The 13,058-nt window shown below is 49.9% G+C and overlaps 1 protein-coding gene and 1 non-coding gene across 2 annotated transcripts in view; one reads left to right on the top strand and one right to left on the bottom strand.

Moving 5' to 3' along the window:
- The window catches only part of PITPNM3 (PITPNM family member 3), a 92,631-nt gene that overhangs the window by 13,113 nt on the left and 66,460 nt on the right, over positions 1-13,058 (top strand). The window contains exon 2 of the mRNA XM_045164873.1: positions 5,054-5,149. Within this exon, the coding sequence (XP_045020808.1) occupies positions 5,054-5,149 (96 nt within the window). The remainder of the gene's footprint in view (positions 1-5,053; positions 5,150-13,058) is intronic.
- TRNAE-UUC lies at positions 10,075-10,147 on the bottom strand. The gene has a single exon. It is a non-coding gene; the product is annotated as a tRNA-Glu (tRNA).

Here is a 13,058-nt window from a genome sequence, read left to right as displayed (position 1 = left end):
CTTTTTTTTTTTTAAAAATCAGTTTATTTATTTGTTTTATATTTGGCTGCTCTGGGTCTTTGTTGCTGCTCGAGCTTTTCTCCAGTTGTGGAGATTGGGGGCTACTCTCTAGTTGCGATGCGTGTCCTCATTTCAGCGGCTTCTCTTGCTGCGCAGTGTGGGCTCTAGGGGCCCCAGGGGCTCAGTAGTTATGGCGCGTGGGCTCAGTAGTTGTAGTTCCTGGGCTCCAGAGAACAGACTCAATAGTTGTGGCACACGGGTTCAGTTGTACCATGGCAATGTGGGATCTTCCTGGACCAGGGATTGAACCTGTGTCTCCTGCATTGGCAGGCGGATTCTTTACCGCTGAGCCACCAGGGAAGCCCACATGATCCGTTCTTATAAGTTCTTTTTTGCACCAGGGTAGATAACTGAGATCCCCCTACGTGTTGAATACCTACCTTTCCAGAGGTTGTTTTGAGCAGCCTGTCTGCAAAGAGGGAAGGACTGTAGCAGGTTCAAACTTAGAGTGTGCATTTAAAAACCAGTGAAGGTATTTTGAAAACAAAGAGGATGGCACTAAACCGGATAAAAGATGCTTTTAAAGAGAAAATCAACTGTAGACACTGACCACAAAGGAGACTCAACACTCAGGTGAGGAGTTCATGTGGAAGGAGAAACAGCACTGATCCAGTGTTTATAACTCGCTGGTGACAGAGTTCTTTTGGAGCCGAATGCCCTTGTCATCGTCCCTCGGTGGATGTACGGATCCACGCATTCATGCCTGTCTGTTCTCTAGGCTAGGATGACACTGTAAGAGACACTTGAGGAAAAAGGGCACGGTGGAGGTGGGAAGGACGGCTTTCCTTTCTTCCTAGCACTTGCCACTGCTGAAAGGATTATCGCTTCCCTGTTTAGGTCTGCCTCCTCTGTCCCCCTGTAGAGTACGCTTTGGGAGGGCCCCACTCTATCCCTCTTATTCACCTCGATGTCCGCAGCACCTAATACAGTGCCTTGCAGGATGGGCAGCTCCCTTGGACACCCCCAAAGCCCTACTCCCTTTCTGCCCATCTCTAGCTGGAAGAACATGTCCTTCAAATGGAGCTGAACCAGGGTCCTTGCAGGCTTCCCCGCTGCCGGGCTCTCCCCACTGGGACTCCCAGCAAGTCCAGCCCATCACATGGTGTGGGTGCTGCGATAGCCTAAGGTGATGGTGGCCCCAAGGATGGATGTGGTGGGGGAGGCGAGGGAGGGACAAATTCCAGAGCTCCCCTCTTTTCCTCAGGCTCTAACACACGCTCTCTTTAGGAGGGGGAGGTTGACAGAAATGCCGTTGCCCTTCTTTGTTTGTGGGTGAAGTGAATACTCTGCGGGTACGAGACCCACCATAGCCAGTCCCTTCTCGTTGAAACTTCACTATTTAAATTCAGGAGACAAATCGACACAGATATATCTTTAGATGAACCCACCACTAATTAAACTCTTGCTGCTCATCATACAAAACTCAGGGACCAAATAGATGAGGTTAATATGACTGTCCTGACTGTCCAGATTCTTGCTTTCTTAGAAATGGAATAGATTTGGACAGCAAGGGATATTTGCACATTCATATCGTATGTCTGATAATTTTTATATCCTTGATATCTGTTGATTGAGAAAACATATAAAATTAATGTAAAATCAGGAAGGATTTTAAATGATTGTATTTTTTGGACCACAGAAATCGTCGCATACATTTAATGTATACCTATGCACTTCTTTATTTTATTGTATTTTGGTGCTATTGTAAATGGTATTATTTTTCAAATTTCAAATTCCATTTGTTCATTTCTGACATACAGGAGTGCAACTGACTTTTGTATTTTGATTTTCTATCCTGTCATCTTACTATCCTCAATAATTAGTTCCAGTAGGGTTTTTGGTTTCTTTTTTTTGGTAGATTTTGTAGCGTTATTGTTTTCTAGATAAACAATCATGCCATCTGAGAATAAAAGCAGTTGTATTTTTCCTTTCTCATATGTATACCTTTTATTTCTTTTTCTTGTCTTATTTCTCTAGCCAGAACTTTCCCCATATACATTTGGGAAACAGTCACATAGTCATGTTAGAAATACTCACTTAACGGTGTTTCTGGATTCTTCCAACTCCCTTGCAATAAATCCAGGGTCATAGGAAGGAAATTGCTGATTAGACTGTCATGTCCTCCACACTGTTGTCTGAGAATGAAAAGCTTAGAGTGTCCCCACTGGGGATGTGGGGGAAGACCCAGATTTACACCCAGAAGTGACTCCCAGGTCGGTTTTCCTGATGATCTCTGCCTTTTCTGTGTTTCAGAACGTGATTTTTGCTTGGCTTCAAGCCATGAAGCTCAAGTGGGATGTGTGCTTGGGAGTTTGTGGTGGGTGGGGCAGGAGGGCTAGGCGGGAGGGCTAGGGCTGACCTGTGCTGGCCTCTCCCTTCAGGAGCAGTTTGTGTTCTGGGATCTGGGCTCAGGGCAGGAAACGGTGCCAGCATCCTGCAGGGTAGCTGGGTGCAGTGAGCTGAGGCTGCAGCAGGTTTTCTGGGGAATGCGTCATGAGGTGTGTTCTAGCCAAGGCTGGGGGAATGCCCACCTCGTGCTGGTTCATTTACATCTACTATGTGCCAGATCAGCTCCTCAAGCATCAGTCGGAGTTGAAAAGTTTCAGGGGAAAGTCTCTTTTGGGTTATTTATTGCACAGATGGGGGAACCAAAGTAGGGGCATTGCTGATGCAAGAAGCCATGTGTACTAGATGGCCAGGGCTGAACAGAGGAAGATAAACCCTGTGTGCAGCATGGTTTTACTGTTTTCCATTGAATTACGATGCAATGAATTGTAAGATGCATCACTATTTTCTATACCCCAATAAAGAATAAACAATGCCAACGAAATTAGGACATGCCACCACGTAAGATACACCCCAGTTTTAAAGCTGTTGAAGTGTGGAAAAAATGTACGTCTTAGCACTGATAAGATGAATTTATAAAATTAATGGGCATATGAAGTTATATGTGCAGTGGAAACATGGAGTTTTCCCTGCCTCTTCTTATTAAATTTTGCTCTGTAGAGGTAATCCCTATTTCATTCTTCCAACAAGCTCGTGGGGGCAGGTATGAACTTTCCTCACTTTATAGCTGGCGAAACTGAGGCACAGACAGGTGACATCATACAGCCTCTAAGAGGTGAGGGCCTGAGCTTGAATCTGGGGCTCTTCCAACCTCAGACCCTGAGTTCTTAACTAACATGCTGTACATATCCTCAGTGTGCAAGCAGGAGTATATTTTTCAAAAATGGGATCAAAAGAAACATGGTTCTGGGACCCATGTGCATTTTTTTTTCTCTTAACCATACTCCGTGGGTATCTTTCCATGTTAATACATAAGAAGCTACTTTATTTTTCTACCAACTGCAAAGAATCCCCTTGCTAACTGTGAATATACATCTGGTCCTCTGTGGGTGGACACTGGGATTTCTTCCGGTTGGTGGATATCACTGGAACACTGAGTTGATCAACTGTGTATTGCCATCTTTGTCTACTTCTCTGATTACTTCCTCAGGAAAATTACCAGGTCAATTTTCTCCCAACACTTTTATGGTTTTAGTGTTTACAATTAGACTGGAATTCATCCACAATCTCCAGTATTTCACGTGTCTTGGGAGCCATCGGAGGGCTTCCTGAATGTGCCAGATATCAGCTGCTTTCCTGAGAGTCCCAAAGTGCGAAGTAAAGAGGCCCTGAAAAAGGGGGGCGGGAGAGAGAGGCTCCTGACCCACCTGTATCTCTGGCCTTCCTTCCCCTGGTCCCGGGGCAGGAGGTGGGTTGGGGCTGAGTTTGGGGCCCCCAGGGGGGCCACATTCTCTGCATGCACTTGTTCCTGTCTGCTCTGGAATACCCCCCAGCCTACGTTCTGGCCTCTGCAGGTATTAAAAATAATAGTAGGCATCATCACTGAGCCTCCCGAGATACTGGCACTGAGCATGCATTATTTCTGATCCTTCCAGCTTGGGATTGATTGTTGTTGATATTTTATAGACTGAGAAACTGAGGCTGCAGTATGGAGTGGGAATGGCCGCTAGGTTGTAAGTAGCAGAGACAGGGCAGAACGCAAGCTCCGGTCCCCTTTCTCTTAGTTTGGGGCTTTTTTCCCCAGGGGAGGCTGCAGTCCCAGCCTGGCTTGCACACGTGTGCAGCAGACATCACTTCTGCGCATCAGGATGTCAGCTTCTCCTCTCCTCCACCCTCTTGAAGCTGGCCATGGCCACGTGACTTGCTTTGGCCAATGACACCTGCGCAGAAGTGTGTCGCATGTGAGAAGACGTGTTTACGACTGGGCATGACTTTCTGTGCTCTCCTCCCCTGCTTCTGAAAGCCTTGGAGTCCCTTTTCGAGATGCTGGCATCATATGGTGGCAGCTATGAGTGACTGCCGTGGCCAGAGCCCCCTTCCTACCTGTGTGTGAGTGAGAAATGAACTATTATTGTTTTAATATTTAATTACGCATTCATTTCTTTTTGGCTAGGTCTTTCACTGCAGCGCGAGGGCTTCTCTCTAGTTGTGGCACACGGGTTCCTGGGCTTAGTAGTTGTAGCGCGTGCGTGGGCTTAGCTGCCCCACGGCAGGTGGAATCTTAGTTCCCCAACCAGGGATCCAACCTGAGTCCCCTGCACTGGAAGGTGGATTCTTAACCACTGGACCATTAGGGAAGACCCTGTTATTGTTTTAAGATCTTTTATTAACACAGCAAAACTTACTTGATGCTTCCTGATACATGTGTCAACTTGGCAATGTCTCTTAACTGCCTCTGGTCTTGGTTTGGGTGTGTGCAAAATGGGCACCCTTGTTCCTGCTCCCCCCAGCCATTTCAGAGAGGTGTTTGGGGCTTAAATGAAAGCACAGCAGTGGGATGGCTCTGTGAGGGGCAGGGCACTTGAAGTCAAGAGGGCAGGGATGTGCAGAGTGCTGACCAAACCTTGGTCCGGGGTGGTCTGCACCTACCTCCTTCATGCCAAGACACAGTCACAAGCTTGGCTAACAAGTGTGTTTTCTTTGGCAGGTGGCCCTCCCCCAGGCGGTGGTGCCCCCTGGCACCTTCAAAATGTCCTCAGCGACTCAGTGGAGAGCTCTGATGATGAATTCTTTGATGCTAGAGGTGAGTGAATCCCATCCTCCCATCAATAGCTGGGTGACCTTTTTTAGAAGCACCAAGAAAGGGCGCTACTGGGAGTTGATCTCTCTCCCCACTCAGACTCTGCAGTTCCTTGCTTCATAATCACCCAGTCTGTACATTCCCCCAGGGCTGGGGCTCAGCGCCCTGTCACGCATTCTTTGAGATATTTACTGAGTTGCTCAACTATTTCCTGTGCTCACGGTACTGCAGGAAACCAACAGACATGGTCACTGCCCTGGTCAAGCTTATAGTCTAGTGGGAGAGGCGAAGATCAAGCAGTGACATGAAGGAAAATACAACCACAAATGGAGAATAAGGGACTTCCCTGATGGTGCAGTGGCTCAGACTTGGTGCTCCCAATGCAGGGGGCTTGGGTTCGATCCCTGGTCAGAGAACCTGATTCCACATGCCGCAACCAAAGATCCTGCATGCTGCAACAAAGATCGAAGATTTTGCCTGCTGCAACTAAGACCTGGAAAAACCAAATAAACATATACATACTAACAAAAACCCCAAATGGGGAAAAATACCTCTGAATAAGAAGAATCAAATGTTAATAGAGTGATGATGGGGATATCTAATTTAGGGTAGAGGTCCTTAACATCCTCTCTGTAGAACTGAGGGTAGGAGTTGGCTAGGTGAAAAGTGAAAGAGCCTTAGGCAGAGGACATAGCAGGTATCATGGTGCTGAAGCAGGAAGGATGGGGCCTTCCAGGAACTGAAGGAAGCCTGTGTGCTGGGGGAGAGGAGAGATGAGACTGCATGTGACCTGGTAGGTAACATGCAAGATCAGCCTACAGATGGGAGGGGAAGCTGGGGTGGAGATGGAGACCCGTTAGAAAGATCATAGCAGACGTTCAGGGGAGAGACGACGGAGGGGAGGATATATCAGCTCTGCATTTCGGTGCCGGGTGCTTGGCCAGCACACCAGATGTAGCAAGGGGCACTATGTAAGTGAGGATGGAAAAACAAGAAGCATTATAAAGGGGACTTTCCTGGTGATCCAGTGGTTAAGACTTTGCCTTCCAATGCAGGGTGTGCAGGTTGGATCCCTGGTCGGGGAACTAAGATCCCACATGCCTTGGCAAAAAATCCAAAACATAAAACAGAAGCAATACTGTAACAAATTCAACTAAGACTTTTTTTTTTTTAAAGGTCTACCTCCAGCAAAACTCTTTGTAAAAAAGCCTTATAAGGATTGGAGAAGAGGGCACTAAATGGGGTGGGCATTTCAGACTAAGAGATTGACCTGAGCACAGTCTCAGAGATGGAGATGGGCAGGGCAGGTGTGGGGACCAGTGGGAGGCAGAGTCTGCCTGGACTTCAGGAGAGATGACCCTCCCAGCCGTGCTCCTGAACTGTGCAGGGGTGGGTAAGACCCACAAGCCCAGGAGGATCTCCAGTCTAGGAGGGTCCTCGTCTTGCTTGGCCGGCTCAGCTCCCCTCTGGGAAGTCACCGTATTTGGGGGATTGACTTACTCCTGAGATAGAACTAGCTTTGAAATGCCTGGCTGAACGGGGTCTTGAAAAGAGAAATGGAGCATGTGCTGGGAAGACCTCTGGGCTCAGAGCAGGACAGTTGGAACATGGTCTCAGACAGTTGGAACTTGGCATCACAGAACATGCCATTGACTTGTTCTGTGATGTCGGGCAAGTCTGTCACCTCTCTGGGCCTCAGTTTCCCTATCAGCTCTGTGCCTCCAGAAATGGAGACTATATCCAGTTTAGATGATTTGGGGAGGAATCACAGTGGGGTTGGTGGTGGGATGCTGTCCCAGAGTGAGGCTCTCCCATTTTTGACTCTGGGTGCCAAGTCCCCTCCCTGATGCCAGCCCCACACCAGCCCATTTCGGGCTTCTTGCCTGTCTCCCATTGGTGTCTGCTTGGAGTGGCAGCCGGGGCTGACTTTCTCCATAGCAACTAACCCACAGTGTGACAACAACGGCTTCAATATTTTGACGCTTAGAACACTTTCATTTAAAATATTTTTGCAGTTCATCAGGGCTCTGCATTCCCAGATGACGAGGATGGCTCACGGCGGGATGCGTCTGCGGGAGGCGCCGGTCAGCTCCACCTCCATCCCAACGGCCCGCACACCTGTCTTCCCTTTGAGCAGCTGTGTCTCCCTCCTGCTGCCCTCCCCTGCGGACCCTCAGCACTCTGTCCTCCGTTCCCATCATCTCACTGCTCAGTCTGCAGTTCTCAAGTTGGCCTCATTTCTAACACCTCTCTTACGAGTGGTCCCACCTTCTTTTCATCTCCTCCCCACTGTCCTCACTTCCTCCATCTTTCTGTCCCTCCACTATCCCAGGATTGCAGACTCTCCTGCCTCTTTCCCTGACTTCCACCTCTCAGCACTGCCTACCAGACTCTGAACCTCACGTCTCCGCTCGCCCCTTCCTAGGTCACCTCTCCCAGAGCATCCATAGCTCTTAGTTGCATGGTCTGCCCACAGGCTGCTGGAACCTTCTTCAGTTCTGAGTTGCCAACTCCCCACCTCCTGTCTGTTCCCTGAGGTGTCCCCGGGCAAGGCCTCTGCATGTTTCCTTGGCTCGGGGCAGTAAGAGGTGAAGCCAACCTCCTCCGTTCCCAGGAGCTAACTCAGGCCAACCCGGCAGGTCTCTCAGCATCGAGGGTCCAGCCGTGGGTGTCCGTCCGGCTTTCTGGGCATGCTCTGAAGGGTCGCCTCCCTGCCTCTTTCCCCAGTCCCAGGCTGAGGCCTGACCTGACCTGGTCGTGGTCTCGGTCCCCACCTGCATCCTCCTGCCTCCACGGTTCCGCCTCCCCCTGCAGTGGAGCCACACTGTGAGGAATAGAGGCCAGAGCACGGAAGGGGCCTGTCCAGATCACACATCAAGGTGGGACAGGGGCTGGAGCCAGGGGCTCAGTGTCCAGGCCAGGCCTTTTCCTTTGACTTATTAATGAAGATGGGGCCCTCCTCCCTCCCTTTCTCCCTCAAGCTCCAGCCCATTGGTCCAGCACTAGGGTTTACCGGGGGGACGGGAGATCCTCATGGATCATGGTCTGGTAGCAGAGACTCTTAGGCTCTGGGGGGCTCTGGTTGTGTATGTAAGGAAGGGGAGGGACCAGGAGGGTCACTCAGGACTATGGAGCTGTCTGGGTCTATAGCAACCCCTGGGCAAGATGCCGACTCCCTGGGCCATGGCAGCAGATGTGGGGCCTCAGGGTGACTGGTACCTCTCACTGGATGCTGCAGGGTGGGTGATGGGGTCCAGGTGCCCCGACACAAGAGGCTCCATACCCCATCCTGTCGATAGAGTCCAAGGAGAGCTGGGGAGCCATGGCAAGGTTGGAGTGCAGAGTGAAGGGAAACCCATGGTGGCCAAGAAGAGACATGCCTCAAACCCAGATCATGTCAGGGCTGGGGGTCCTCAAGATCTTTGAGTTCAACACCCGCACTCCATTTTACAGGCTGGAAAACTGAGGCCAGAGAACTGGGAAACTTGGTCAGGGTCACACAAAGAGTCAGGCAGAGCAGGGGCTAGAATTCAGAGTCACTCATTCCCTCTCTCAAGTAATTATTGAGCATCTGCCCATCAAGTACCAGGCAGTATTCCCTGTATGGGACACAGGGCAAGTAGACCCCATCCTGGCTCCCATGGATTTATTTATTTATTTTGGTCATGCAGGCAATGGCACCTGACTCCAGTACTCTTGCCTGGAAAATCCCATGGATGGAGGAGCCTGGTAGGCTGCAGTCCATGGGGTCGCTAAGAGTAGGACACGACTGAGCAACTTCACTTTCACTTTTCACTTTCATGCATTGGAGAAGGAAATGGCAACCTACTCCAGTATTCTTGCCTGGAGAATCCCAGGGATGGGGGAGCCTGGTGGGCTACCATCTATGGGGTCACACAGAGTCGGACACGACTGAAGCGATGTAGCAGCAGCAGCAGCAGCAGCAGCAGCAGCAGCAGCATGCTATATGACGCACAGGATATAAGTTTCCCAACCGATCAAACCCATGCCCTATGCATAGGGAGTACAGAGTCCACAGACTCCATAGAAGTTCCCTGGACTGTACAGTTTAGTGATGATGGATGGGAAGACAACACACAAGTGAGTTCTATGGATAAGTTCCATAAATAAAATAATACAAAGGAACAGACATATCGGCAAAGAAGGTAGATGAATGAAAAACGAAAGGTGAAAAAATGAAAACATGTTCACCGTCATTAGTTATTAGGAAAATACAAACTAAAGCCACAATGAGATACTGCCTCATACCTGTTAAAATGGCTAATTACGTCAACTGACCAGAATATGGAGAATTGGGACATTCAGGCTCTGCTGGGGGGATGTACAATGGGACAGCCCTTTCAGAAACCAGGTTGCAGCTTCCTAAAGAGTTGATCATCATTAACTACCTTTCCACCCCTAGGTTTTCAGCCAAAAGGAAAGCAAACACATGCCCACCTAAAGATGTGTCCCTGAATGTTCATAGCAGCTTTATGATGGCCTCAAAGTAAAAACAACCCAAATGTACATCAATGGGTATTCAAATAAACAAATGGCAATACATCCATGTATTTGGTATCAGCGATAAGAAAGGAATGAGCTGATACACCCAGTGATATGGATGAATCTCAAAGTAATCATGGGGAGGCAAAAGAGTCAGGCCGAGAAAGAGTGCATACTATGGTTCTATTTATAGAAAACTCTAGAAAAATGCAAATAAGTCTATAGCAACAGGAACAGATCTATGGTCTCCTGGGGGTGGGGAGGAGGGGTCAAAAGGGGTAGGAGAAAACTTCTGAGGGTGACGGTATATGCCCACTATCTTGACTGGGGTGATGGCTTCCTGGGTGTGCACAAATGTCAAAACTTATCGAATTGTACTTTTTTTTTTTTTTTTTGGTTATCTTGTGCCGCTTACAGGATCTTAGTTCCCTGACCAAGGATTAAACCTGGGCCCCTGGCAGTGAAAATGCCAAGTCCTAACCACTGGACCACCAGGGAATTCTCAAATTGTGCATTTTAAATATGAGTAGTTTATTGAGTGTCAAATGCTGTTAGAAAAATGGAGGCACCCACCCCCCCCTCCAATATAACATATGGGGCTGTGATAGAGTGACTGAGTGAGTAGGAGGTCCCCAGAGGATGTAGCCTTGAGCTGGGAGCTGAATAACAAGAAATGAGCCATGTGGGGATCTGGGGCAGCGTTCTGGCCAGGGGGAGCAGAAGTGCAAGGCTTTTCCCGGAGCAGTGAGTAGGAAGGTGGATGCGGCCAGAGTGAGCAGGGGGCACCGGCTTAGTGCTCTGTGTGAGGACAGACCGGCCTGGTACCTTCCGGATATGTTTCTGGGGTGGCCTTGGGCACCCCTGCTCCTGCTCCAGGAGGGAGACTCAGAACTCAGAGTCTCTGGGAGCAGAGGAAAGTGGTACAGGTTGTCTGGGTTCAGAGCATCCAGGTTCTCCCCAGGGTTGGGGCACTGACTGGCTACTGTCTGACCTCAGGCATGTCTTCAGTCTTGGGGCTCCAAGTCCCTCCTCTGGAGCACGGCAAGGGTACAGGGTTTGTCTCATGGGTGGAGTGGAGGATGTTGCTATTGGAAGCTGGACAAAGGAGCCCCCAGAGATGTAAAGCACAGGTGTGTCGCTGACCCCTGACCCTCCCTTTCTTTGGAGGAGTAGAAGTAGAGAAGTAGATGCCAAGGAGCTGCCCCAAAGGCTTCTGGGAATGGGCTGAGTGGGGACCCCTATGTGATGAAGAGAGGATGATGGTATGGCTGCAGGTGGGGGAATGGGGCAAACATTCAGCAGCTGGGGAGGTTAGTGATCGTGTGTCCCAGAGGCCTCAGAGCAGGGCGTATCTAGGTCCTTGGAAAGACTGGCATGTGGGTCTGTGGCAAGGAGTGAGAGAGGGAACTGGACCAGCTGATGGTGGGAGGTGACCGAGCCCTGGCCTCCATGAGCTGAAGGTGAAGCCTGCCTGGCACAGGGCAGGGAGATTCCCCACTCTGAAGTCCTGAGGGTCCAGCAGACACAGAAGCCCCAGCATGGGGTTACAGCTTTTGCTGTATCCAGGCTCTGGCCAGGGGAGGAGTCAGTCTGGGGTCAAGGCCAGGGTCATGGTGCTGGGGGCTGAGCTGAGCCTGGCACCTAGACTGGGCAGGAGCTGGGGTTCACTAGGGGTGAAGTACATGCAAAACCCGTGTCCACACAAGAGGTCATCAGGGCTGGGAACTGGCATGCCAGGAGCAGTCATCAGTAGTTGAAAAGCGAAATCAATAACCAGGGTTTTGTCTGAACAAGCCCTTTGTGGCCTCATGGCCTCTGTTGGGAGGCTTGTACTACAATGAAGAGAAATAGAGCAGAGGCTCAGGGCTGAGGCACGAGGCTCCCTGGTTTGTCTAAATGACTCTAGAAGGAGCTTTCTTGGCTGCTCTTTCCGTGTGTGTGTGAGTGTGTGTGTGTGTGTGTGTGTGTGCTGGTGTGTGTGTTGGTGTGTGTGTATGTGTTTCTTGCTTCCACTCAGGGGACAAGCCCATTGTTGCCAGACTGAAGATCTAAGGCTGAGTATTGAGAGCAGGGGCAGAGGATTGGCCTAGAGAGGGAGAGAAAGCTTGTCTGCAAGCTGGGGGAGCAGCTGGAGAGACAGGGGTGGGTTGCGGGAGGAGTGTGCAGAGAGTGCAAGGGAGCCAGGGAAAATATGAGAAAGCAGAGAGGGAGAGAGAGCAAGACTCAGTCAGGATGGGAGAGGACACCCACATGCAGATACACACACGTGCACACACACACACGAACACAGATATACAAACAGACACACCAAGAGAGCACAGGAGAGAGCTGAAAGAGAGACAGTGACCCAGAAGGAGAGAGTGAGGTCAGAGACCTGCAGAGACAGAAAGATCCCGAGGGGCAGGCACGCAGGGAGAGAAAGAGAAGCCCAGAGAGGGAGAGAGGACAAGAAAGAGACACAGCCACTCAGAGAGAGGAGAGAGGTTCTGGGATAAAGACAGATCAAGTGCCAAGAGTCATCGTGATGGAGGCCTAAAGGGAGGGACACACGTGACAGAGAGCCTGAGACAGAGAAATGTGAGGACCCAGAGGGACAGAGATCAGGGAAAGGGCCAGACATCAAGCAGAGGGGACCATGCGGACAGTCTGAGAGGAGATGCATTTCCTAGAAAGACAGACAGAAGACCATGAGGGAAAGATGGAGGTGGGTCAGGTAGATAAATAGGAAGAGGGGGAAAGATGCCAAGGATGGTGCACACTCAGCCTCAGAAGCTGGGAGCTTTCAGGGTTCTGATAGCGTCACAGACAGCCAGAGACAGGGATCATGCATGGCAGAGGAACTGGAAGCTAGGATGTGTGAGCACCTGCTGTATACCCAGCACTAGACCAGGAGCCCCAGCTCGCTCATCTGACTGTCAATTTCCCATGTGGTTTTTTTTTTTTTTTCACCTAAACTGATTTCCTCCAGGATGGAGGTCATGTCTCACATGCCATATAGCACTGCTCAAGAATCCATTCATTGTAGGATGAATATTAAATGAACAAGCAGACAGCTGTGTGATTGGGTCACTGAGCCAGGAGACATAGGCACTCAAGGTGGGTTACAGGCTGACCCTGATGCCTCCACTGTGGAGCTGGGACAGAATGACATAGGGGCAGACAGCAGCAGAACTAAGTGTTAGGGGAGAACACTGCATGCTCTGGTGGTGAGAGTGGTGGTACCTCACCTTCCTGTGCTTTTATTCACATCTGTGCTCCTACTGTGTGCTACTGATGCTTACTGACTCTTTACCTTCATTATCTCACTTAGTCCTCACAGCAATCCTATGACATGGGCATTACCCTGATATCATTTTATGAATGAGGAAATGGAGGCTCATGAAGCCTAGGTTACTGTCCAAGGTCAGAT

Source organism: Bubalus bubalis, chromosome 3, assembly GCF_019923935.1.
Source record: "Bubalus bubalis isolate 160015118507 breed Murrah chromosome 3, NDDB_SH_1, whole genome shotgun sequence".
Lineage (NCBI taxonomy): Eukaryota > Metazoa > Chordata > Mammalia > Artiodactyla > Bovidae > Bubalus > Bubalus bubalis.
Note: the sequence above shows the minus strand (reverse complement) of the source record. Positions and strands in the feature narration are given on the sequence as shown.